We start from the raw sequence: 27,789 nt of genomic DNA on the forward strand, positions 1-27,789 counted from the left end.
CCTGCTCAAGTGGGTCCCTGACCCCTGAGTAGCCTAATTGGGAGACATCCCCCACTAGGGGCAGTCTGACACCCCACACCTCACAGGGTGGAGTATACCCCTGAGAGGAAGCTTCCAAAGTAAGAATCAGACAGGTACACTTGCTGTTCAGCGATATTCTATCTTCGGCAACCTCTGCTGCTGATACCCAGGCAAACAGGGTCTGGAGTGGACCTCAAGCAATCTCCAACAGACCTACAGCTGAGGGTCCTGATTATTGGAAGGAAAACTATCAAACAGGAAGAAGACCTATACCAAAACCCCATCAGTACGTCACCATCATCAAAGACCAGAGGCAGATAAAACCACAAAGATGGGGAAGAAGCAGGGCAGAAAAGCTGGAAATTCAAAAAATAAGAGCGCATCTCCCCCTGCAAAGGAGCGCAGCTCATCGCCAGCAATGGATCAAAGCTGGTCAGAGAATGACTTTGATGAGATGAGAGAAGAAGGCTTCAGTCCATCAAACTTCTCAGAGCTAAAGGAGGAATTACGTACCCAGCACAAAGAAACTAAAAATCTTGAAAAAAGAGTGGAAGAATTGACAGCTAGACTAATTAATGCAGAGAAGGTCATAAATGAAATGACAGAGATGAAAACCATGACACGAGAAATACGTGACAAATCCACAAACTTCAGTAACCGACTCAATCAACTGGAAGAAAGAGTATCAGCGATTGAAGATCAAATGAATGAAATGAAGTGAGAAGAGAAACCAAAAGAAAAAAGAAGAAAAAGAAATGAACAAAGCCTGCAAGAAGTATGGGATTATGTAAAAAGACCAAATCTATGTCTGATTGGGCTGCCTGAAAGTGAGGGGGGAAATGGAACCAACTTGGAAAGCACTCTTCAGGATACCATCCAGGAGAGCTTCCCCAACCTAGTAGGGCAGGCCAACATTCAAATTCAGGAAATACAGAGAACACCAAAAAGATACTCCTCGAGAGAGCAACTCCAAGGCACATAATTGCCAGATTCACCAAAGTTGAAATGAAGGAAAAAATCTTAAGGGCAGCCAGAGAGAAAGGTCAGGTTACCCACAAAGGGAAGCCCATCAGACTAACAGCAGATCTCTCGGCAGAAACTCTACAAGCCAGAAGAGAGTGCGGGCCAATATTCAACATTCTTAAAGAAAAGAATTTTAAACCCAGAATTTCATATCCAGCCAAACTAAGTTTCATCAGTGAAGGAGAAATAAAATCCTTTACAGATAAGCAAATGCTTAGAGATTTTGTCACCACCAGGCCTGCCTTACAAGAGACCCTGAAGGAAGCCCTAAACATGGCAAGGAACAACCGGTACCAGCCATTGCAAAAACATGCCAAAATGTAAAGACCATCGAGGCTAGGAAGAAATTGCATCAACTAACGAGCAAAATAACCAGTTAATATCATAATGGCAGGATCAAGTTCACACATAACAATATTAACCTTAAATGTAAATGGACTAAATGCTCCAATTAAAAGACACAGACTGGCAAACCGGATAAAGAGACAAGACCCATCAGTCTGCTGTATTCAGGAGACCCATCTCACATGCAGAGACATACATAGGCTCAAAATAAAGGGATGGAGGAAGATCTACCAAGCAAATGGAGAACAAAAAAAAGCAGGGGTTGCAATCCTAGTCTCTGATAAAACAGACTTTAAACCATCAAAGATCAAAAGAGACAAAGAAGGCCATTACATAATGGTAAAGGGATCAATTCAACAGGAAGAGCTAACTCTCCTAAATATATATGCACCCAATACAGGAGCACCCAGATTCATAAAGCAAGTGCTTAGAGACTTACAAAGAGACTTAGACTCCCATACAATAATAATGGGAGACTTCAACACTCCACTGTCAACATTAGACAGATCAACGAGACAGAAAGTTAACAAGGATATCCAGGAATTGAACTCATCTCTGCACCAAGCGGACCTAATAGACATCTATAGAACTCTCCACCCCGAATCAACAGAATATACATTCTTCTCAGCACCACATCACACTTATTCCAAAATTGACCATATAATTGGAAGTAAAGCATTCCTTAGCAAATGTAAAAGAACAGAAATTATAACAAACTGTCTCTCAGACCACAGTGCAATCAAACTAGAACTCAGGACTAAGAAACTCAATCAAAACCGCTCAACTACATGGAAACTGAACAACCTGCTCCTGAATGACTACTGGGTACATAACAAAAAGAAGGCAGAAATAAAGATGTTCTTTGAAACCAATGAGAACAAAGATACAACATACCAGAATCTCTGGGACACATTTAAAGCAGTATGTAGAGGGAAATTTATAGCACTAAATGCCCACAAGAGAAAGCTGGAAAGATCTAAAATTGACACTCTAACATCACAATTAAAAGAACTGGAGAAGCAAGAGCAAACACATTCAAAAGCTAGCAGAAGGCAAGAAATAACTCAGCTCTGAGCAGAACTGAAGGAGATAGAGACAGAAAAAACCTCCAAAAAATCAATGAATCCAGGAGTTGGTTTTTTGAAAAGATCAACAAAATTGACAGACCGCTAGCAAGACTAATAAAGAAGAAAAGAGAGAAGAATCAAAGAGATGCAATAAAAAATGATAAAGGGGATATCACCAGGGACCCCACAGAAATACAAACTACCATCAGAGAATACTATAAACACCTCTATGCAAATCAATTAGAAAATCTAGAAGAAATGGATAATTTCCTGGACACTTACACTCTTCCAAGACTAAACCAGGAAGAAGTTGAATCCCTGAATAGACCAATAGCAATTGGTCAATAGACCAATAGACCAATTGCCTGAAATTGAGGCAATAATTCATAGCCTACCAACCAAAAAAAGTCCAGGACCAGATGGATTCACAGCTGAATTCTACCAGAGGTACAAGGAGGAGCTGGTACCGTTTCTTCTGAAACTATTCCACTCAATAGAAAAAGAGGGAATCCTCCCTAACTCATTTTTTGAGGCCAACATCATCTTGATACCAAAGCCTGGCAGAGACACAACAAAAAACGAAAATTTTAGACCAATATCCCTGATGAATATCGATGCAAAAATCCTCAATAAAATACTGGCAAACCGGATCCAGCAGCACATCAAAAAGCTTATCCACCATGATCAAATGGGCTTCATCCCTGGGATGCAAGGCTGGTTCAACATTTGCAAATCAATAAACGTAATCCAGCATATAAACAGAACCAAAGACAAGAACCACATGATTATCTCAATAGATGCAGAAAAGGCTTTTGACAAAATTCAACAGCCCTTCATGCTAAAAACACTCAATAAATTCGGTATTGATGGAACGTGCCTCAAAATAATAAGAGCTATTTATGACAAACCCACAGCTAATATCATACTGAATGGGCAACAACTGGAAGCATTTCCTTTGAAAAATGGCACAAGACAGGGATGCCCTCTCTCACCACTCCTATTCAACATAGTGTTGGAAGTTCTGGCTAGGGCAATCAGGCAAGAGAAAGAAATCAAGGGTATCCAGTTAGGAAAAGAAGAAGTCAAATTGTCCCTGTTTGCAGATGACATGATTGTATAGTTAGAAAGCCCTATTGTCTCAGCCCAAAATCTCCTTAAGCTGATAAGCAACTTCAGCAAAGTCTCAGGATACAAAATTAATGTGCAAAAATCACAAGCATTCTTATACACCAGTAACAGACAAACAGAGAGCCAAATCATGAATGAGCTTCCATTCACAATTGCTTCAAAGAGAATAAAACACCTAGGAATCCAACTTACAAGGGATGTCAAGGACCTCTTCAAGGAGAACTACAAACCACTGCTCAGTGAAATAAAAGAGGACACAAACAAATGGAAGAATATACCATGCTCATGGATAGGAAGAATCAATATCGTGAAAATGGCCATACTGCCCAAAGTAATTTATAGATCCAATGCCATCCCCATCAAGCTACCAATGAGTTTCTTCACAGAATTGGAAAAAACGGCTTTAAAGTTCATATGGAACCAAAAAAGAGCCCGCATTGCCAAGACAATCCTAAGTCAAAAGGACAAAGCTGGAGGCATCACGCTACCTGACTTCAAACTATACTACAAGGCTACAGTAACCAAAACAGCATGGTACTGGTACCAAAACAGAGATATAGATCAATGGAACAGAACAGAGTCCTCAGAAATAATACCACACATCTACAGCCATCTGATCTTTGACAAACCTGAGAGAAACAAGAAATGGGGAAAGGATTCCCTATTTAATAAATGGTGCTGGGAAAATTGGCTAGCCATAAGTAGAAAGCTGAAACTGGATCCTTTCCTTACCCCTTATACGAAGATTAATTCAAGATGGATTAGAGACTTAAATGTTAGACCTAATACCATAAAAACCCTAGAAGAAAATCTAGGTTGTACCATTCAGGACATAGGCATGGGCAAGGACTTCATGTCTAAAACACCAAAAGCAACGGCAGCAAAAGCCAAAATTGACCAATGGGATCTAATTAAACTAAAGAGCTTCTGCACAGCAAAAGAAACTACCATCAGAGTGAACAGGCAACCTACAGAATGGGAGAAAATGTTTGCAATCTACTCATCTGACAAAGGGCTAATATGCAGAATCTACAAAGAACTCAAACAAATTTACAAGAAAAAAACAAACAACCCATCAAAAAGTGGGCAAAGGATATGAACAGACATTTCTCAAAAGAAGACATTCATACAGCCAACAGACACATGAAAAAATGCTCATCATCACTGGCCATCAGAGAAATGCAAGTCAAAACCACAATGAGATACCATCTCACACCAGTTAGAATGGCAATCATTAAAAAGTCAGGACACAACAGGTGCTGAGAGGATGTGGAGGAATAGGAACACTTTTACACTGTTGGTGGGATTGTAAACTAGTTCAACCATTATGGAAAACAGTATGGTGACTCCTCAAGGATCTAGAACTAGATGTACCATATGACCCAGCCACCCCACTACTGGGTATATACCCAAAGGATTATAAATTATTCTACTACAAAGACACATGCACACATATGTTTATTGCAGCACTATTCACAATAGCAAAGACTTGGAATCAACCCAAATGTCCATCTGTGACAGACTGGATTAAGAAAATGTGGCACATATACACCATGGAATACTATGCAGCCATAAAAAAGGATGAGTTTGCGTCCTTTGTAGGGACATGGATGCAGCTGGAAACCATCATTCTTAGCAAACTATCACAAGAACAGAAAACCAAACACCGCATGTTCTCACTCATAGGTGGGAACTGAACAATGAGATCACTTGGACTCGGGAAGGGGAACATCACACATCGGGGCCTATCATGGGGAGGTGGGAGGGGGGAGTGATTGCATTGGGAGTTATACTTGATATAAATGACGAATTGATGGGTGCTGACGAGTTGATGGGTGCAGCACACCAACATGGCACAAGTATACATATGTAACAAACCTGCACGTTATGCACATGTACCCTAGAATTTAAAGTATAACAAAAAAATAAATTAAAAAAAAAAGAAAGTTTGCCATGGAAATGCCATGGGGACAGTGGTAACAGGCAAGCAAGGTGTTTTCCATCCTTGATGTATGTAGATGACATGTGGCTGTTCAGTTTGTGCAAATGTTCCTGGAATGGTTCCTGTTAAATGCATGGATAAATGCTTAAGGCCTAATTGCAAACTCAAGAATACTTGTTTCATTTTGAAATGATGAAGTTCTGACTGTGTATATAAAGTTACATTTTTCTTATTTAAAAAAAAATGTCATTTTTCACATAAATAAAAAAATGTGAAACTTATATGACACAAAAACAGCTTGATTAGTCAAAGTAATCCTAACCAAAAAGAACAATGCTGGAAGCATCACATTACTTAGCTTTAAGTTACACTACAATCCAATGGTAACCAAAACAGCAAGATATAATCATAAAAATAGACACATAGATCAATGGAACAGAAAAGAGATCCCAGAAATCCACATATTGACTTCAAGTTGATCTTCAATAAAGCCAGCAAGAACATACATTGGGGAAAGGACCATCTTCAAAAAGGTGCTGGGAAAACTGGATAGCATATGCAGAAGACTGACATTGGACCCATACCTCTCAGCATATACATGAACTAACTCAAGGTGGATTAAAGACCTAAATGTAAGATCTGAAACCATAAACACCCTAGAAGAAAACCTACAAAAAACTCTTGGACATTGGCCCAGGCAAAGAATACATGACCAAGTCCTCAAAAGCAAACACAATGAAAACAAAAGCAGACAAATGGGACTTGATTAAACTAAAAAGCTTCTGCACAGCAAAGGAAACAACAGAGTAAACAGATAGCCTACAGAATGGGAAAAAATATTTGCAAATTATAAATCCAACAAAGGACTAATATCCAGAATCTGCAAGGAACTCAAACAACACAATAGCAACAAAATAACCAAGTAACCCCATTAACAAGTGGGCAAAGGACACGAATAGACACTTCTCAAACTAAGACATACAAGTGGCCAAAAAACATGGGAAAAAATGCCCAACATCACCAACTATCACAGTAAAACCTTAATGAGATACCATCTTACACAAGTCAGAATGTCTATTATTAAAAAGTCAAAAACAATAGATGTCAAGAATGTGGAGAAAAAGGAAAGTTTATACACTGATGTTGGGAATGTAAATTAGTACAACCTCTTTGAGAAACAGTATGGAGATTTCTCAAAGTACTAAATGTAGACCCACCATTTGACACAGCCACCGTACTACTCAAATACAAAATGAGCATAAAAATATCTCCTTCTGGGAACATCAAACACCGGGGCCTATCATGGGGGGGTGGGGGAGGGATTGCATTGGGAGTGACACCTGATATAAATGACGAATTGATGGGTGCTGACGAGTTGATGGGTGCAGCACACCAACATGGCACAAGTATACATATGTAACAAACCTGCACGTTATGCACATGTACCCTAGAACTTAAAGTATAATAAAAAATAAAAAATAAAAAAAATAAAAAACAAATATCTCCTTCTAAGGGTCTACATGAGTAAATAAAAGAAAGGTGCATAAAAAATGTTAAAAGAGGTCCTATAAATTAAAAATTGCTAGTACAAGCTGGCTACTTTTTTCTTGTACCAGTTTGCAATAAAAATGTATATTTCTGCTTTCTGAAAATATCTCATTTGTAATATTTCTTATTAAGTAATAACATACCATTTAGAATTGTTCCTATGGTTTTTATTAAAATGTTATGAAATTCAGATTCATCTGTTCTGTAGGTCTCTTGTGCATATAATATTTGTACGAATATAATTCCTTATCTCTTTACTTTACATTTAGTATTTTTGTTGTTGTTTGCTTCGTAACATTTTAGGTATGTCATTCGCATGGATGCAGATATCTTAGTGAACTAAATATAACAAAATGTACTACAAATTGTGGACAGAATGGGGTATGTAACAGTTACTATTTTTCTCAGTATAATTATTTTAATCTATGTCAATAACGTGTTCTATGATAATAACAAAGTTCACAAGTATTAGATGTGAAAATTTCTTTTTGAAAATTGTCATTAAATAAGGAAAGTAGATCTACTATTTATACATACATATTATTTATGCATATAATCACATTGTTATAGGCCTCATGAGCAAATAAGTTTACACTTTGTAAAACATGGACCGTGAAACAGAACACATTATTATGATATTAGATTAAGATTATTAAATTTTGGAAATGGATTTATTAAGGACTATACTTATACTTTTATGCATATATATACATATTGTTTATAATTGAGTGTATGTATACTTATATAATATTTATGAACATCCACACACTGTTATGCACGTTGATTTATGAGATCAGAGTTTTCAATCCATTAAGATATGTTTCATTCCTCAAGAGCTTCGACTTATTTCACTATATGGCTCATCCATACTATATTTGAAACGCCGTTCACTGATGGCCTTTCAATTAATGTTAAATTTTAGCTTAATTATTACAAATAGTGGTACAACAGATATGATTGTAAATTTACCTTTGCACATTGATATGCTTTCTTAAATTATTAGCAAATAAAATTTGTTTGGGCTGAACATATGCACAATTTGAATTTTTCTAATTAATATACTGTCATCAAGAAACATTATACCAGTTTTTTCTCCCACCTATCATGTATGAAAATGTGCATTTCCTCATATTCTGTCCAGATTAGTTGTATTAATCTTTTAACATGCTAAGTCCATTGTTAATTTGCATTTATTTGATAATTAATAACACAGTTCCTAAGTATGTATGGTCATATCTGCCACTCGCATCTCTGTCTCCTCATCTATTGTAAACTTATCTACTGGCTTATAGAAATGCTGTAAACTTTATAAGTTATTCTAAGCATGCATTTGTCTCCTTGTGGTCAGTGTCTTCTGCCATATTGACTGATTCTTTTTTTTATAGTAATTCAGGAAAAAAGTGGCCTGCCTGTGTGGTTTACGTCAATTTTTCCCCAAAATTACTTACACATCTATTATTTACAGTTTCTTTCCTTTCTTACATAGTTTTAATTGACTTTCATAATGAATTTTGCATGCATTTATTTCTGAATTCTCTGCTGGCCCTTTTTCCATTCGTCTGCCAGATCACATTTTTACATTTTTTCTAGCTTTCTATATAAATTTTTTGTGTCTGTATCTGATTGAGCAAGCATCTTAAAATTTTGGCTTTCCCCCTTATTTTCTTAAATAAAATTTGGCTCTCATCACAACTATTTTTTTTTTTTTTTTTTTTTTTTTTTTTTTTTTTTTTTTTTTTTTGAGACGGAGTCTCGCTCTGTCGCCTGGGCTGGAGTGCAGTGGCCGGATCTCAGCTCACTGCAAGCTCCGCCTCCCGGGTTTACGCCATTCTCCTGCCTCAGCCTCCCGAGTAGCTGGGACTACAGGCGCCCACCGCCTTGCCCGGCTAGTTTTCTGTATTTTTTTTTTTTTAGTAGAGACGGGGTTTCACCGTGTTAGCCAGGATGGTCTCGATCTCCTGACCTCGTGATCCGCCCGTCTCGGCCTCCCAAAGTGCTGGGATTACAGGCTTGAGCCACCGCGCCCGGCCACAACTATTTTTTAAGTCCAACACAATTTATAATAAATTTTTACTTCCACCATTCTATGGTTTCTAGCATCATAATCTGTATGCCCTTCTAATAAAAAGCATTTAAATTGTATCAAGAATGGTATTGACTTTATTAGAAATGTAAGAGACAAACAAGAAGATACCTCTATGATGTTTGAAAATATATTGCATGAACACTTATACTGTCTCTTATTTTTTAAATTATTTTTCATATTAAATTTAAAACTCCTTATATTAAATGGTAGTATTTTTTAAATTTACATTGACTAACAATCACATATAAGGCAGTTAATTTTTGGTTGTATATAAATGCTTTTTTTGTTTGTTTGTTTTGGTTTTAGATTTGCAATGAACATTTCCATTGTCAATGTGATCCTGGTTATGCTCCTCCAGATTGTGATCCATCAATAGCATCACCAGGAGGAAGCATCGATGACGGATTTTGGCTTTCAGTAGGTTAGTCTCTAGATCTGTGTTTCAATACAGCTTTCTGCTCTCATAGAAATGGTCTACATCTTTGCTGTCCTGTATAACTATCAAACATCCAACATGTGGATAATGCAACTAAGGAACTGAAATTTCAACTGTATTTTACCTAATCTAATTTAAATTTAAATGACCACTGTGACTAGCAGCTACTAAATTGGATCTAGAGCCAGACAGCTCTAAATCTTTCTGCCAACCAAAATTTTCTGTATAGTTTTAATTCTCACCTAGAAACAAACATTTTAAAAGCCCTCCCCTTCACTTTAAGCAGGGTTCCCAGAATATTTCTATTTATACGCAGAGTTTTCTATGTAAGTGTAGTTAAATTATAGAAAACATTGTAGTTTTATTATATAGTCTGTGTATTCCAAGGACGTCACCTACTGTGATGTCCCAATTCACAATCAAATTCAATCTTTAAAGTTAACTGTAATATCAAAAGAGAAAAATCATGAAATTGTTCATGCCTACAGCATATGAATAGTCTGTGGCAATGAATATTTTTAAATTAATTTGATGAAAGTCATGAATAAATATATTTGTTTTTACTAAACCTTTCTTTTACTATTAGAATTGTATACTTGAATAAATACTTGAGGAATGGATTCATATGTCAAATATGCTGAAGTGGCATATAACTAGATGTATGAATATCTTAATATGGCAACTTAAGAGCATAGGAGTTAAAGACAATAGGAGTTAAAGATCAAGAAAAAATATATGCCAAGAGGTTGTTAGAATGAGTTTCCTTGTTCCCACAACTTAGAATTTGGGGTACTTTATTGGTAGATGATACCGAAGAAAGTAGTTTCAGTTAGTTTAGGAAGAAAAAAGTAGTTGAAATAAATATATACATAAGTAAATTAAAAGAAGAATAAATTAACCTACGCTCATCTTTCACCAATGTTAAAATGTTGCAAATCTGTCCTACAATGTCAAAACTGGGAAATGAACATTGCTAAAATACAGAGACCTTAATCAGATTTCTCCAGTATATTTACACTCGTTTGTGTGTCTGTGTGTTTGTGTGTGTGCGTGTGTGTGTGTGTTCTATGCAATTTTATCACAGTTTAGATTTATGTACAACTATCACAATGACAGTGCATAGCTGTATCGTCACTACATGGTTGTCTAACATGACCGCTTGGTAGATACATTTTTTTCTTTTCCCTCATCTCTAACTCTCCTTCCAACCATTAAATGCTTCTCCATCTCTCTAATTATGTGGTTTTATGAATGTTATATAAATAAAATTATATGGTTTTTATATTTGTGCAATTAACTTTTTTCTTTAGCATAATTTCCATGAATAGGATCCAAGTTCTTGCATGTACCAATACTTAATTCTTTTTTATTGATGACTAGTTTTCGTTTGTATGGATATGCCATAATTTTTTAACCTTTGATCCACTGAAGGACATTTGAGTGGTTTCCAGCTTTAGTTATTATGAATAACCCTGAGGTGAACATTCATGTGGAAGATTCTATGTGAAAATAATATTTTAGTTGTCTTGGATACATGCACAAGACTGAAATAGCTGAGACATATTGTGAACTACTTATAGTTTTAAAAGCAATTGCTAAATAATTTTTCAGAATAGCTGTACTGTTTGACAATCCCACCAACAATGTATGAATTACCCACGTTTTTGCACCCTCACCAACATTTGATTGTACCACTGTTTTTTCTTTAATTTTAATCATTCTATTAGCTGTTTATTAATATCTCATTTGCACCTCCCCGTGGATAATGATTTTGAATATCTTTAATATGCTTATTTGGTTGTATATTCTATTTAGTGAAAAGTCTGTTCATACATTTTACCATTTACTAATTGGATTGTTTCTGTTTTTTAAATGTTCAGTTTTGAGAGATTTTATGTTTTTTAATTTTTATTTTTCATTAGTATGGGTACATAATAGTTGTATATGTTCATGGGGTACATGTGCTGTTTGTTAGACGTACAATGTGTAATGATCAAATCATAGTAATTGGGGTATCCATCATCTCAAGTCTTTATTATTTATTTGTATTAGAAACATTCCAATCATACTCTTTCAGTTATTTTAAAATATACAATAAATCATTGTTAACTATAGTCTCTCTATTGTGCTACTGAACACCAGACCTTATTAGTTCTGACTGTATTTTTGTAACTGTTAACCATTCCCTTTTTATCTCCCCATCCCCACTATCCTTCCCAGGCTCTGGCAACCATGAGTCCACTCTCTATGAGTTCAATTGTTTTGTTGTTTTTAGCTCCCACATATGAATGAAAACAGACAGGCACCATCTGTCTTTCTGTGCCTGGCTTATTTCACTTAACGTAATAGCCTCCATTTCCATTCATGTTGCTGCAAATGACAGGATTTTATCCTTTTTATGGCTGAATAGCACTCGGTTGTGTATATGTACCACATTTTTTTATCCATTCATCCACTGATGGACACTTAGGTTGATTCCAAATCTTGGCTATTGTGGCTAGTGCTGCTTTAAATAAACATAGGAGAGCAGGTATCTCTTCGATATACTGATTTCCTTTCTTTTAGATATATACTCAGCAGTGGGATTGCTGAATCCCGTGGTAATTCTATTTTAGTTTTTTTGAGGAATGTCCATACTGTTCTCTATAGTGGCTATACTAATTTACATTCCCACCAACAGTGCGTACCAAGTGCTCCCCTTTCTCCACGTTCTCACATTATTGCCTTTCTTTTGGATAAAAACCATTTTAACAGGGATAAGATGATATTTCACTGTAGTTTTTAGTGGCATTTCTTTGATGATCAGTGATGTTGAACCCCTTTTCATATAGCTGCTTGCCATTTGTATGCCTTCTTTTGAGAAATGTCTACTCAGATCTTTTGCCCATTTTAAAATTAATTTTTTTATTGAGTTGTTTGAGCTCCTTACATATTCTGGTTATCAATCCCTTGTCAGATGGGTAGTTTGCAAATATTTTTTTCTGTTCTGTAGGTTGTCCCTTCACTTGGTTGATTGTTTCCTTTTCTATGTGGAAGCTTCTTAGCTTGATGTGAATGGATTTGTCAATTTTTGCTGTGATTGCCTGAGCTTCTGAGGTCTTACTCAAGAAATCCGTGCCCAAATCAATGTCCTGGAGAGGTTTCCCAGTATTTTGTTCTAGTTGTTTTATAGTTTAGGGTCTTAGATTGAAGTCTTTAATCCATTTTTATTTGATTTTTGTATATGGCAAGAGATAGGGGTCTAGTGTCATTCTTCTGCTTATGGCTATCTAGTTTTCCCAGCACTATTTATTGAAGAGACTGTTCTTTCCCCAATATATGTTCTTGACACCTTTATTGAAAATAAATTAACTTTAATTAAGTGGATTAATTTGTGCATTCTTTATTCTGTTCTATTTTTCTGTGTATCCGTTTTATTCCAGCATCAGGCTATTTTGGTTACTATAGTAACAACACTTTGTATAGTGTAAGGTCAGGTAACATGATTCCTCCAGTTTTGTTCTTTTTGCTCAGGATTACTTTGACATCTCTGTGTCTTTTGTCATTCTATATGCATTTTAGGATTATTTTTTTCTATTTCTGTGAACAATTGCATTGAATCTGTATATTGCTTTGTGTGGTAAAGGCATTTTAACATTGTAGAACTGTTAAATTCAGTAAAGGTGCAGAATACAAAATGCCAACAGCCAACAATCTGAAAAACAAATGAAGAAAGAAATTCCATTTACAATAGCTACAAATAAGATGAACTACCTAGGAATAAACTAAAAGAAGTGAAAGATCTCTACAATAAAAATTATAAAACATTGATGAAAGAAATTGAAGAGGAAAAAAGAAAAAAAACGCCATGTTTATGAAAGATTTTATGTTTTACAGATACATGTATTTTGTTGGATGTGTGATTTGTATATATTTTCTCCAAGTCTATAATTTGTTTTTTCTCAGAACAAAATTTCTCTTTATATGACTTTTACTAATAAGGTCCACTTTTTTAGTTACTGGATTGTGTTTCTGGTGTCAAGTATATGACCTCTCTATGAGTATTAGGACCTGAAGATTTAAAAAGTATAGCCTTATGGTTTCCATTGAAGCCCATAATATATTTTAAAGTAATTTTACATAGGATGAGAGATATAAGTCAAGATTAAATTTTTGATAAATGGGTGTTCAATTACTCAAGCATATTTTTTTAATTTTTTGTTTCCATAGCTTTTTGGGGAAACAGGTGGTATTTGGTTACATGAATAAGTTTTTCAGTGGTGATTTGTGAGATTTTGTTGCACCCATCACCTGAGCAGTATACACTGAACCCAATTTGTAGTCTTTTATTCCTCACCCCTTTCCCATCCTTTTCCCCTGAGTCCCCAAAGTCCTTTGCATCCTCATAGTTTAGCTCCCATTTGTGAGTGAGAACATAAGATGTTTGGTTTTCCAGCCTGGAGTTACTTCACTTAGAATAATAGTCTTCGATCCCATCCAGGTTGCTGCAAATGCCATTAATTCATTCCTTTTAATGGCTGAGTAGTGTTTCATCATAAATGTATGTATCATCACACAGGTTCTTTATCTCACAGTTTCTTTATCCACTTATTGATTGATGGGCATTTGGATTGGTTCCACATTTTTGCAATTCCAAATTGTGCTGTTATAAACATGTGTGTGCAAGTATCTTTTTCATATAATGAGTTCTTTTCAATGTACACAAATCAGTAGCTCTCCTATATGCCAACAGTGACCAAGATGAGAATAAAATCAAGAATTCAACTCCTTTACAATAGCTGCAAAAAATAAAATAAAATATTAGGAATATACCTAACCAAGGAGTTGAAAGATCTGTATAAGGAAAACTACAAAACACTGCTGAAAGAAATCCTAGAGGATACAAATAAATGGAAACACATCCCATGCTCATGAATGGGTAGAATCAATATTGTCAAAATGACCATACTGCCAAAAGCAATCTACAAATTCAACACAATTTCCATCAAAATACCACCATCGTTCTTCACAGAAAATAATCCTAAATTTCATATGGAACCGAAAGAGAGCCCGCATAGCCAAAGCAAGACTAAGTAAAAAGAACAAATCTGGAGGCATCACATTACCTGATTTCAAACTATACTATAAGGCCATAGTCACTGAAACAGCATGGTACTGGTATAAAAATAAACGTAGACCAGTGAAACAGAATAGAGAACCCAGAAATAAACCCAAATACCTACAGCCAACTGGTCTTCGACAAAGCAAACAAAAACATAAAGTGGGGAAAGGACACCCTGTTCAACAAATGGTGCTGAGAAAATTGGCAAGCCACATGTAGAAGAATAAAACTGGGTCCTCATCTCTCACCTTATACAAAAATCAACTCAAGATGGATTAAGGCCTTAAATCCAAGACCTGAAACTACAAAAATTCTAGCATAATTTTTTAGAAAAGTTATCTTTCATCTATTGAATTGTTTTGCACCTTTGTCAAAAATTAATTGAACATATTTTCATTGGTATTTTACTAGGTCTCTGTTCGGTTCCATTGATTTGTGTTATTCCATATACTACTATCACATTCTTTAACATCAGGGAAAAAAGGAATTTCTATCACTTTATTCTTTTTTTTTCAAAATTGCTGCAGCTGTTCTCAGAGCTCTTCTTTGTCTATATGCATACACAGTAGCATAAGTTCATCTATCTTTATTTAAAAATCTTGCTGTGATTTTTACAAATCAATTTAGGAAGAATTTACATCTTCATTATTATTGGATCTTTCAGTCTATGAACACAGTATATCTCTCCGTTTGAAAGAAATCAAAGAAATGTGCTTTGATTTCTTTCGTGAGGCTATTGTAATTTTTACCATGTCCTATGCATTTATTATTTCATTTTTATTTCATTATCTTCAGAGCAATTTTAGGTGATGTTGGATGTTTTTTATGTTTTGATTTCCCCTTGTTCCTTGTTAATATGCAAATATACCATTGATTTTTGCACATCAATCCTGTATTTTCCAATATAATTGAATTCAGTTTTCTGAGATTCTTTTTGTTTTTGCAAGTTCTTTGGGATTTCTACACAGGTGATTATGCCATCTTCAAATAGGTTTGAAGATAACAACTTTCTTTCTTCCTTTCCAATATGTATAACTTTTACTATTTTATTGCATTTTCTAGACTTTCCAGGCCTATGTTGAATAACAGTTGTAAACAACTCACCTTAATAATGTTTTAGCAGAAAAGAATTTATTATTTCACCATTAAGTATGATGGTAGCTGTAGGGCTTTTGTAGATATTATTTATTAGTTTGAGGAACTTCCTTTAATATGTATTCATTGAGATGTTTTGTATTAATTTTTCAAATGCTTTTTAGTATCAGTTGATAGGAACATATGAACTTTGTAGTTCACTGATATGATCAATTACATTGATTTTTAATTTTGAAACAATTTTGAAAATATAGAATAAATTCTTCATCATGATTTATTAATTTTTGTACTTTACTAAATTTGATTTGTTAATATTCTGTTGAGGATTTTTGTGTCTAGGTTGGTGAGAGATATTGCCTGCCTCTCTCTCTCTCTCTGTCTCTCTCTCTCTCTCTCTCTTTCTTTCTCTGTCTCTCTCTTCCTGGTATTTATCTTGTTTTGTTGTCAACTAAAACTGACATCATAAAATGAATTGGGAAGTGTTTACTCCTCTTGTGTATTCTAGAAGTGATTGCTTAAAATTAGCATTAAAAAAAAATTAGTAATAATGTCCAGTGAACTCATATGGGTCTGAAGATTTATTCTGTGGGAAACTTTTAAAATTAAGATATTTCTTAAATAAATATTTTCTTGATAAATATGTAGACAATAATATTATCTGTTTCATATTAGATGAGTTAAGTAGGTTACACTTTTTCATGGAACTGACCAAGTGATTTCTTTTTACTTCTATCAATTACTAAGAGAGGAGTTTTTAAAAATTCTAATCATAATTTTGTGGTTTTTTTTCATTTTATCAGTTAGTTTGTATTTCATTTTATTTTGATTTTTTCTTCATTATTGCATGTGTAGTTTAGATTTATTTCTGGTGTATTGTTGCTTTTATTATTTCTGTAATGTTTATCTTTGTCTTGAATTCTATTTTGCCTGAAATTAACCCTTATGAGTTATCTATAACCTGTAGGCCCAAAACCATTTTTTTAATTTAAAATACATATTACAAGAAATATATAAAAGTAGAAATAAAAATAGTGAAATCAGCTTTATGAAAAATTTCAATAAAAAATTTTAAATGTAGAAAACTCAATATTTTACTCTAGTCTTTGAAGGGTATATAACTAAAGTGCTCTATGTGTTTTGAATACAGTTCCTGCTGTCAAACATGGATCTAGATCATATCCTTTCTATGACTGTGAGGAACATTTGAAGTACATCTCTAGTAGGTTAGAGGTGACTATACTTTGTGGTTCTTTTTTTGTGTGTGCATTTATATCTTCAAAAGACAACTTTGATGGTCACAGTTTTCCTGATGTTATCCTCTTTGTACTATAATTAAAATATTTTCAGTTTATTTTAATAAACATCTAAAATAATTACTCAGTTTTTAAAGTCCTACATTGACTCCATTCAATCAACTCTGCATAAATATTCAACTTCACTATGTGTCCACTTGTGAACAATATCCAATAAATGTTCATGCACGTCTTCCATAGAAGCTGGAATACTATTTATTCTAAATCTTATTTACAGTGCAAGAAATCCCAGGTATTTATGAAAAATATTGCTTGCTGAAGTCCTTCCTGTTACATGAGTACTGGATGAGAATTCTATGTATCCATTTTGTCTTCTGAAATATATCATTGACTCACTGATTCTTCACTTGAAAAAAATTAGGATATCATCATCTAAAGACTTGTAGTCTGACATTTCATTTATATGGTCAATTGCAACATTTTTGTAGACTAAATATTTGCATTCCTCAACATTTTTATTATGTAACCTAGTTCATAATGTGATGGTACTTGGAGGTGGAGTTTTTGGTATCTAATTAGGTCATGAAGGCAGAGCCCTCTTGAATGGGATTAGTGTTCTAATAAAAGAAAGCAAGAGAGATCCTTCATCCCTTCCACTAGTAAGGTTAGAATGAGAAGATGGTTATGAACCAGAAAATAGGCCCAGAGAATAAATCTGCCAGTGCCTCTATTTTGGAACTTCCTGCCTCCAGAACGATGAAAGATACATTTCTGTCGTTTGTAAGCCACCCAGTTTATGATATTTTTGTTACAACAGCCTGAACAGACTAAGATAATCATTACAGGCTAAACTGTTGCTTTATGTTTCTTTGCATCTGTCAGATTAATAATTGCGTAATATTTTCCTTCATCAATAGTCTTCCTTATATTATTACAAGCAGTTAAAAAAGGCTGAATTCTCAAATGTGTTCAACAAAAGCTATGACAGAAAGACAGAAGTCTCCAGGACTTTGTTGTACTTTCTTGATAGTTGATATATCACATTGGACAAAAATATAAGAAAGCGGAAGTTTTCCAGAGGAATAAAAAATGGATCCCAGAAATAAATCTTCACATGTATGGTCTAATGATTTTCAAGAATGCCTAGACCTTTTATTGAGAGAAAGTTCAGTCTTTTCAATGCACCATGTTGAGATACCTGGGTATTTGCATACAAGAGAATGAGGTAGGGCCCTTATTGATACCATATACAAAAATTAACTCAAAATGGATCAACAATCTAAATGTAAGAACTAATATTACAAACCCTTAAAACAGAAGACATAATAGGAAATTGTAATAACATGAAATTGGGCAATGATTTCTTTGATATGACTCCAAAAGCACCATCAGTAAATGAAAAAACAGATAAATTAGGATCCATCATGATTACAAACTGTTGTGCGTCAAAGGATATTATCAAGAGTGAAAAGATGATCCACAGAATGGCCAAAAATATTTAAAATAATCTATCTAATGAGGGATTAATATTAGAAATATATAAAGAACTCTTACAAGTCAGTAACAACAACAAAACAAATAATTTCATTTAAAAATGGGCAAAGTAGTTGAATATTTTTAATACATCTTTGAGGAAATGTAAAGCTGGGGAGCAGTCTAGTAAGCACAAGGAAATGTGTGTTTTTCACATATTGACATTACTAATCCTTGGGGAAATACAAGTAAAAACCATAATGAAATACCAATTTGTACCTATTAGGATGGCTATTACAAAGAAAATTCAAAGCATACCGAGTGTTGACCAGGATATGAAAAAATTGGAACTCTTTGCATTACTGGTGAAAATGTAAAATAATGTGGTCTTTGTGGAAAACATCATGCTGTTTGCTAAAAATATTAAACACAGAATTAGCATATTATCCAGGAATTACACATCTACGTATATGCCCAAAAATAGTAAAAGCAGAGACTCGAGCAGGTATTTCTTTTATATATATATATATATACTTTAAGTTCTAGGGCACAACGTGCAGGTTTGTTACATATGTATACATGTGCCATGTTGGTGTGCTGCACCCATTAACTCGTCATTTACATTAGGTATATCTCCTAATGCTATCCCTACCCCCTACCCCCACCCCACAACAGGCCCGGGTGTGTGATGTTCCCCTTCCTGTGTCCAAGTGTTGTCATTGTTCAATTCCCACCTATGAGTGAGAATATGCGGTGTTTGGTTTTCTGTTCTTGTGATAGTTTGCTGAGAATGATGGTTTCCAGCTGCATCTATGTCCCTACAAAGAACACGAACTCATCCTTTTTTATGGCTGCATAGTATTCCATGGTGTATATGTGCCACATTTTCTTTTTATTTATTTATTTATTTTTTTTGAGACGGAGTCTTGCTCAGTCACCCAGGATGGAGTGCGGTGTCGCGATCCTGGCTCACTGCAAGCTCCGCCGCCCGGATTCACGCCATTCTCCTGCCTCAGCCCCCCGAGTAGCTGGGACTGCAGGCACCCGCCACTATGCCCAGCTAATTTTTTTTTTTTTTTTTTTTTTTTTTGTATTTTTAGTAGAGACGGGATTTCACCATGTTAGCCAGAATGGTCTGGATCTCCTGACCTCCTGATCCGCCCGTCTCGGCCTTCCAAAGTGCTGGGATTACAGGCATGAGCCACCGCGACTGGCCGTGCCACATTTTCTTAATCCAGTCTGTCACTGATGGACATTTGGGTTGATTCCAAGTCTTTGCTATTGTGAATAGTACTGCAATAAACATACGTGTGCATGTGTCTTTATAGCAGCATGATTTATAATCCTTTGGGTATATACCCAGTAACGGGATGGCTGGGTCAAATGATATTTCTAGTTCTAGATCCTTGAGAAATTGCCATACTGTTTTCCACAATGGTTGAACCAGTTTACAGTCCCACCAACAGTGTAAAAGTGTTCCTATTTCTCCACATCCTCTCCAGCACCTGTTCTGTCCTGACTTTTTAGTGATTGCCATTCTAACTGGTGTGAGATGGTATCTCATTGTGGTTTTGATTTGCATTTCTCTGATGGTGAGTGATGATGAGCATTTTTTCATGTGTCTGTTGGCTGTATGAATGTCTTCTTTTGAGAAATGTCTGTTCATATCCTTTGCCCACTTTTTGATGGGGTTGTTTATTTTTATTCTTGTAAATTTGTTTGAGTTCTTTGTAGGTTCTGGATATTAGCCCTTTGTCAGATGAGTAGATTGCAAACATTTTCTCCCATTCTGTAGGTTGCCTGTTCACTCTGATGGTAGTTTCTTTTGCTGTGCAGAAGCTCTTTAGTTTAATTAGATCCCATTTGTCAATTTTGGCTTTTGCTGCCATTGCTTTTGGTGTTTTAAACATGAAGTCCTTGCCCATGCCTATGTCCTGAATGGTATTACCTAGGTTTTCTTCTAGGGTTTTTATGGTTTTAGGTTTAACATTTAAGTCTCTAATCCATCTTGAATTAATTTTTGTATAAGGAGTAAGGAAAGGATCCAGTTTCAGCTTTCTACTTATGGCTAGCCAATTTTGCCAGCACCATTTATTAAATAGGGAATCCTTTCCCCATTTCTTGTTTTTGTCAGGTTTATCAAAGATCAGATGGCTGTAGATGTGTGGTATTATTTCTGAGGACTCTGTTCTGTTCCATTGATCTTTATCTCTGTTTTGGTACCAGTACCATGCTGTTTTGGTTACTGTAGCCTTATAGTATAGTTTGAAGTTAGATATTGTGATGCCTCCAGCTTTGTTCTTTTGGCTTAGGATTGTCTTGGCAATGTGGGGTCTTTTATAGTTCCATATGAACTTTAAAGCAGTTTTTTCCAATTCTGTGAAGAAAGTCATTGGTAGCTTAATGGAGATGGCATTGAATCTATAAATAACCTTGGGCAGTATGGCCATTTTCACGATATTGATTCTTCCTATCCAAGAGCATGGTATGTTCTTCCATTTGTTTGTGTCCTCTTTCATTTCACTGAGCAGTGGTTTGTAGTTCTCCTTGAAGAGATCCTTTACATCCCTTGTAAATTGGATTCCTAGGTATTTTATTCTCTTTGAAGCTATTGTGAATGGGAGTTCATTCATGATTTGGCTCTCTGTTTGTCTGTTACTGGTGTATAAGAATGCTTGTGATTTTTGCACAATGATTTTGTATCCTGAGACTTTGCTGAAGTTGCTTATCAGCTTAAGGAGATTTTGGGCTGAGACAATGGAGTTTTCTAAATATACAATCATGTCATCTGCAAACAGGGACAATTTGCTTTATTTTCCTAACTGAATACCCTTTATTTCTTTCTCTTGCCTGATTGCCCTGGCCAGAACTTCCAACACTATGTTGAATAGGAGTGGTGAGAGAGGGCATCCCTGTCTTGTGCCAGTTTTCAAAGGGAATGCTTCCAGTTTTTGCCCATTCAGTATGATATTGGCTGTGGGTTTGTCATAAATAGCTCTTATTATTTTGAGATACGTTCCATCAATACCGAATTTATTTAGAGTTTTTAGCATGAAGCACTGTAGAATATTGTCAAAGGCCTTTTCTGCATCTATTGAGATAATCATGTGGTTTTTGTCTTTGGTTCTGTTTATATGCTGGATTATGTTTATTGATTTGCAAATGTTCAACCAGCCTTGCATCCCAGGGATGAAGCCCATGGTGGATAAGCTTTTTGATGTGCTGCTGGATTCTGTTTGCCAGTATTTTATTGAGGATTTTTGCATCTATGTTCATCAGGGATATTGGTCTAAAATTCCCTTTTTTTGTTGCGTCTCTGCCAGGCTTTGGTATCAGGATGATGGTGGCCTCATAAAATGAGTTAGGGAGGATTCCCTCTTTTTCTATTGATTGAAGTAGTTTCAGAAGGAATGGTAGCAGCTCCTCCTTGTACTCAAGCAGATGTTTCTATACCCATGCTTATAGCAGCATTATTCGCAATAGCCAAAACATGGAAAACCCAAATGTTTATTGACAAGTAAATGGAGAACCATAATAAGGTGTAGAGATACAATGGAAGATTATTCACCCTTGAAATGAAGACAATCCTGTCACACCCTACAATGTAGATATAAACTGAAAACCTTATGATCAGTGAAATAAGCCTGTCACAACATGACAAATATTATACGATTCTGCTTCTGTCAGCTACCTAGAGTAGTCAAACTCAGAGTCAAAGTAGAATGGTGGTTGCCAGGGGCTGAGTTCTGCTTCCATTAGTACCTAGGTTAGTTAGATTCATGGAGTCAAAGCAGAATAATGGTGGTTCCGCTGGGGAGAGGGAAAAATGGTGGATTAATATTGAATGGGTAAAAAATTTCAGTTTTGCAGAATGAGAAAGTTCTGAAGCAGGGTAGTTAGTGGTGATGGTTGCACATCAATGTGTATGTACTTAATGCAGCTCACAAAAAGAAATATGATACACTAAAATAGATTATATTATATAAGTAAATATTAAGTATACATGAAGGAATTATAAGTAAATTTATGTCAATAAATATGTATTTTTATGTCAATAAAATAAGTACATTTATGACAATATTATATATTGTCAATGACAGTGTATTGTCAATTATATGTATAAGTGTATTGAGTTGACATACAAAATGTGTAATGCACTTTGGGCCCAGTCAGAGAAGGCTAAAAACACTTTTAAATTCAAATATATTCATTCTTTAACTGTGTTGATGTTCTAAATTTCTATAATTCAAATTCTGGTATGATTTGATCATTTTTCAAATAGTTAAAAAGGTACTCTCATGTTTTCAGATAAAAGTGTACCCTTGTTTCCAAAACGACGTGCTGCTCCTAAAAACAATGGTCTTTTGATCAGTTTCTACATTTTTTCACCTTTGCTCATTTTAATTGCTATTGTCAGTCTTAAATGGAATAAAATGAAGAGATTTTGGAGCAAAGTGGGAACAGTAAGCAGCAAGTAAGTAAATGTATTATTTTTAATTTAATATTAAAATTGATTATGGGAAGAATTCAGTGCAATTCAGAATCCAAGAAGGGCCTCTAGGATGGATTGGATTAATGTTTAGAAATATTGAGTAAGCTCAGGCCTGTAATCCTAGCACTTTGGGAGGCCGAGGCAGGCAGATTGCCTGAGCTCAGGAATGTGAGACCAGCCTGGGCAACACGGTGAAACCTCGTCTCTACTAAAATACAAAAAATTAGCCGGGCGTGCTGGCATACGCCTGTAGTCCCAGCTGTCCCAGCTACTTGGGAGGCTGAGGCAGGAGAATTGCTTGAACCCAGAAACCGGAGGTTGCAGTGAGCCAAGATCATGCCACTGCACTCCAGCCGGGGCAACAGAGTGAGACAAGAAATATTGAGTAAGTTCTCAGCATATAACAGTTTTTTGTTTGCTTTTTGTTTTGTTGTGTTGTGTTTTTATTTCAGTCATCTGAGTATCCTGCATGTTCTTACAGGGCCAAGAACAATTAAAGCTATTCAGTAAAGCCTCATTGCCTTTCACATAGAAATTCAAGTTCTCTACAATTGTTTAGGAAGTTCTGTTGACTTCCCAAGGAACCCCATTTCTCTTGCATTGACAACCAGTTGTGCCAAAAAGGTCCACAGAAATAGTCAGGGAAGAAAATTTTGTGAATAGAATATGTAGAAGTTAAGAAAAATAGGAGATGCTACAGAATGAGGGAGAGAACTCAGATAGGATACTTTATATTTTGTGCATAATTAATATGGCTCATGTGTTTTGGAAATTATAGGTAAGGTAACTTGTACAGCTTGTTTTTTTTTTTTTTTTTTACTCTAACACCACATCAAACCCTAATTTGCTTTATGTATATGTAGGGATTTGAGAACTCAAAAGGAAGAACAAGTGGGATCATTGGTTAAAACTGACAAAATCTGGTCACAACAGCCTAAGTTTTACAACAGTAAGTGGTTTCAGGGCCGCCAGGGTAAGAAATGAAGTAGGGCTGAAGCAAAAAAGGATAGCAATGAGCCAGATGATCAGGTACTAGGTCATTCTCTTTAGCAGTTGAAGGCTTTATAATTGATGTCACCCCTTCTTGTCTATGTCCGTTGTTTCCAAATTGACTGCTCTGCTTGCACTTGGCCACTTGATACATATTAATTGATTAATTAGTGCCAATCTAGCTTTTTAAACTTTTCTTGATTTCGCTCAAGATTACAGTGTTTCCTAACGTTATCTCTTTTATACAGATCTATCTCAGAAGACAGCAGTAGTAACAACAGCCAGTCACAGAGTTAAAGGTGATGTGAAATAATCAAATTGTTAAGAAAATGATAACTCATGGAGTATTTTTTTACTTTTAACAATACCTCAGTACGAGAAAACTATTATTCCCATATTTCATCATCTTGACTCCTATTTATTAATACCATATAGTAAAACAAAGATAAGAGAATATATTTGATGTTAATCATGTTTTATACTTATTTAGAAATATTTAGAAATATTCTAAATATTATACTTATTTAGAAACATTAGCCAGAGATGTATTGAACAACATTTTTGTAATAAAGAATGATGTTGCAGAGATTATAAATATTTTTGTAAAATATTCATAAACAATCATACCTCCTCTGGCCTTATTTAAGGTTCTCATTGGGCGATTTACACAGATTGTCTCTCCACATTTACGATGATTGATCCTTACTAAAATGCCATAGATATTGTTACTGGTATTTTAGAGATGAGGAAATGGATAAAAGGAAATAAACTGATTCCCCAGGAAAATAGAATTTTAGTGGGTATTGTAGTAGAGTTTAACTTAAGACAATCGGACTTCAGAATTTAAACTCTTAAGATTGCCACAATCTTGAACAAATATAGCCTGATACATGACTGGGGATTGGGAATGGAATTCACATCGATTGAGACACATGAGATGCCAGGCAAAATGTTAAATGCACCTTTCTTTAAAGGCAGAAAGATACTTTTTAAAAAATGTTTAACATGGGATAAAATAGGCATTCACATATATTGTTCAAAGTTCTAATTCATATGTGTAAAGAAATAATTATATTTGATGTGTTAGGCCTATCACTGGGAATAAATGGAAAATTCAAAACTTCAACCATGAGTGAGATCAAGAGTTCATCTAATTACTTAGCTGCCATTCCCTCATATCTGACTTTGTTGACAGTTAAGTCAATGGGTCTCTGTTTCCTTATCTGCCACTAAGCATTGGGAATTAGAGAGACACTAGGGCCCAAGCTTTCTTATGTTAAATTGTAAGTGGATCATCATAAATACTATTCCCCTTCTCCTAGGAAAAAGTCAAAACCAGACATCCAGGCTTTCCAGGGATAAAGATAGAGCTTTTCCATTCCAGCTGCACATCAAATCTACCCCACACAGGCATATATTGGCATTATCCATGCAAATATCTTCACAGCAGCTTTCAAAACATATATATGATATGATGCTAAAATAAGTCAGGAATGTTGGAGAACTATCAAGGATGTCATTCTATCTGGAGAAGAGTTACCAAGAGGGTTGCAGTTGTGATGAGGTCAGAGAAGTAACACCCATGGAGGGTCTTGGCGCTCTTGGAGGCCATCTGTCTTACTTTGAGTGAGAAGGAGGAATCACTGGATGGTGCATGTGACTTACACTTTAAAAAGCTGCTTTGTTGAAAACAAACAGCTATATGATGGCAAGAGTAGATGTGGAGAAACTACTGCAGTAATCCAGGTGAGAAAAGGTGGCGCTTCAGACCAGGGGTGGTAAGGGTGGTCTTATGGATACATTTTGAAGGTATTGCAACAGAATGTACTGACAGTTTGGATGCAGAATGTAAGAAAAAAATGCTTAAATAATATGGCTATTGATATACAGCAGGAAAATAGCAAGGCTAAAAAGTAAAACCACCTCTCTTTATTTACAAAATTTTGACTTTTTTTTTGTTTTGTTTTTTTGAGATGGAGTTGCACTCTGTTGCCCAGGCTGGAGTGCAATGGCGCAATTTTGACTCACTGCAACCTCTGCCACCTGGGTTCAGGTGATTCTCCTGCCTCAGCCTCCTGAGTAGCTGGGACTACAGGTGTGTGCCATGACGCCCAGCTAATTTTTGTATTTTTGTACAGACAGGGTTTCACCATGTTGGCCAGGATGGTCCCGATATCCTGACCTCATGATCTGCCCGCCTCGGCCTCCCAAAGTGCTGGGAATTTGCAAGTTTATGAATGCTGAGATGTAAAATCCATGTAGGTAACCATGAGCCAAAATAAGTATCTTGTATGTCACAATGAGGAGTTTAAATATTCTTCTATATGACTAAGAACATAGGTAAGGTACTTTTCAAGACGGTAAGAAACGGATTTGGTACTATATGTCTTGCAGTTTACAAATTTCACTGGGATAAAATAGGGAAAGTAGATTCAGTCACAAATGGAAAGTAGTGAAGCTGTTAAGAGACTGTTGAATGCACAGGAAAGGTGTGATGAGGACAGGATTGCAGAGGAGGAAAAGCACAAAAACGTTTTCAGAGGTATGACAGAGGCCCGATCTGTTAGAGTAGTGACTGGATGGACGTTTTTGGGTTAGAATAAAAGAGAGAACTAAAAAACCTCCACTCTTCTGACAGAATGGATAGTGACACCTTTTACCAGTGACACATTTTATAGTAGAGAAATAACTGGTTTTGTTTGGGGTGAGGAAGTGGAGAGGATTGAAGAGTTAGTTTGTCTTTAAACAAGTGTGTGGGTTCTTACCACTGGAAATGCACAGAGGGTTTTTGAAAGTTCTTTTCCTCCTCAGATACATAGAGAAAAATTTATAGTAGTTCTTTCCTATTTTTTCACATATTTCTGTTGCTGTTTTTTTTTCTGTTTCCTTTTTGTGGTTTTCCTTTATACTTTTCTTCTGTTTCTTTGCTGATGATTTTCATTTATCCATGTAAAGTTTAGAGACTGTGTAAATTAAAAATATAAATATCAATTTATAATATTCCCTTTTAATGTAGCTATTACAATCCATTTATGAAAAAGAAATTTAGATTTATAAATTTCCTGAATCACAGACACAGACTGCACCAGTATAATCAGTGTCTCATTATACTAATTAAGTGTTCTACTAATAGTTGAATAATAAATAACAGCTTTTATTAACAGTGAAGATTTAACATTTTTATTTTTTCGTATTTCCCCTGCAACAGTAACCAAGTGATAAAATCAAAGCCATCAGATGAAGAAAGGATATTACCAAGAAACTCACCATTAACTTAAAACTTTCAATTTCACAAAACAAAATAAATCATATGACTAAAAGCACACAAGCTTGTGTCTATTGATTCTTCTACCCTCCATGATCCTTTAGCAGGAAGTGAGCAGCTTTGTCTCTTTGTAACTTTGGAAGTTGTTACATCATAAGCTTTAAAGCCTTCTGAAACAGGAGAGTTCAGTGATCTCCCTCACAGGACATGTGGCAGGGGAGTGGCTCACCTGTTCGGATGCCCCTGCTCAAAGCCCTCGTTTGCTGATCTGCTTGTCTTGCCACATCTGTAGCAGTTAACAGGTACACCCTGGGAATTCTGAGGTTTGTGGTCTTGCTTGGTGGACATTAAAGCCCTTGTCTCTTTCCTGTATTTCCTCTCTCTTTCCTGGACCCCCTGACTCTATTACAAAAGACTGAAGTGGCCACTTTCAGGAAGTTCTATAAAGTACTATCTGGTCCCAGGACCTGTTTTTTGCAGCTTCCTCCTGATATCAGGGGCTGCCTGAATAATAAACTTATCCT

General features: G+C 35.5%; 1 protein-coding gene across 2 annotated transcripts in view; it reads left to right on the forward strand.

Annotated features, from left to right (window-relative positions):
* LOC104676326 (A disintegrin and metallopeptidase domain 3-like) overlaps positions 1-27,323 on the forward strand; it is an 85,387-nt gene extending 58,064 nt beyond the window's left edge. The window contains exons 17-21 of one of the 2 annotated variants that reach the window (XR_749891.2): positions 7,378-7,455; positions 9,467-9,581; positions 22,827-22,992; positions 24,249-24,299; positions 27,209-27,323. Coding sequence is in view for 1 of the 2 variants with exons in the window: in XM_010381109.2 (XP_010379411.2) it covers positions 7,378-7,455; positions 9,467-9,581; positions 22,827-22,992; positions 24,249-24,297 (408 nt within the window). In the remaining variant the exon portion in view is untranslated. The remainder of the gene's footprint in view (positions 1-7,377; positions 7,456-9,466; positions 9,582-22,826; positions 22,993-24,248; positions 24,300-27,208) is intronic. The other variant, XM_010381109.2, reaches the window with a different exon arrangement.
* Positions 27,324-27,789: the final 466 nt, after the last annotated feature.

This window comes from Rhinopithecus roxellana, chromosome 9 (assembly GCF_007565055.1).
Source record: "Rhinopithecus roxellana isolate Shanxi Qingling chromosome 9, ASM756505v1, whole genome shotgun sequence".
NCBI lineage: Eukaryota > Metazoa > Chordata > Mammalia > Primates > Cercopithecidae > Rhinopithecus > Rhinopithecus roxellana.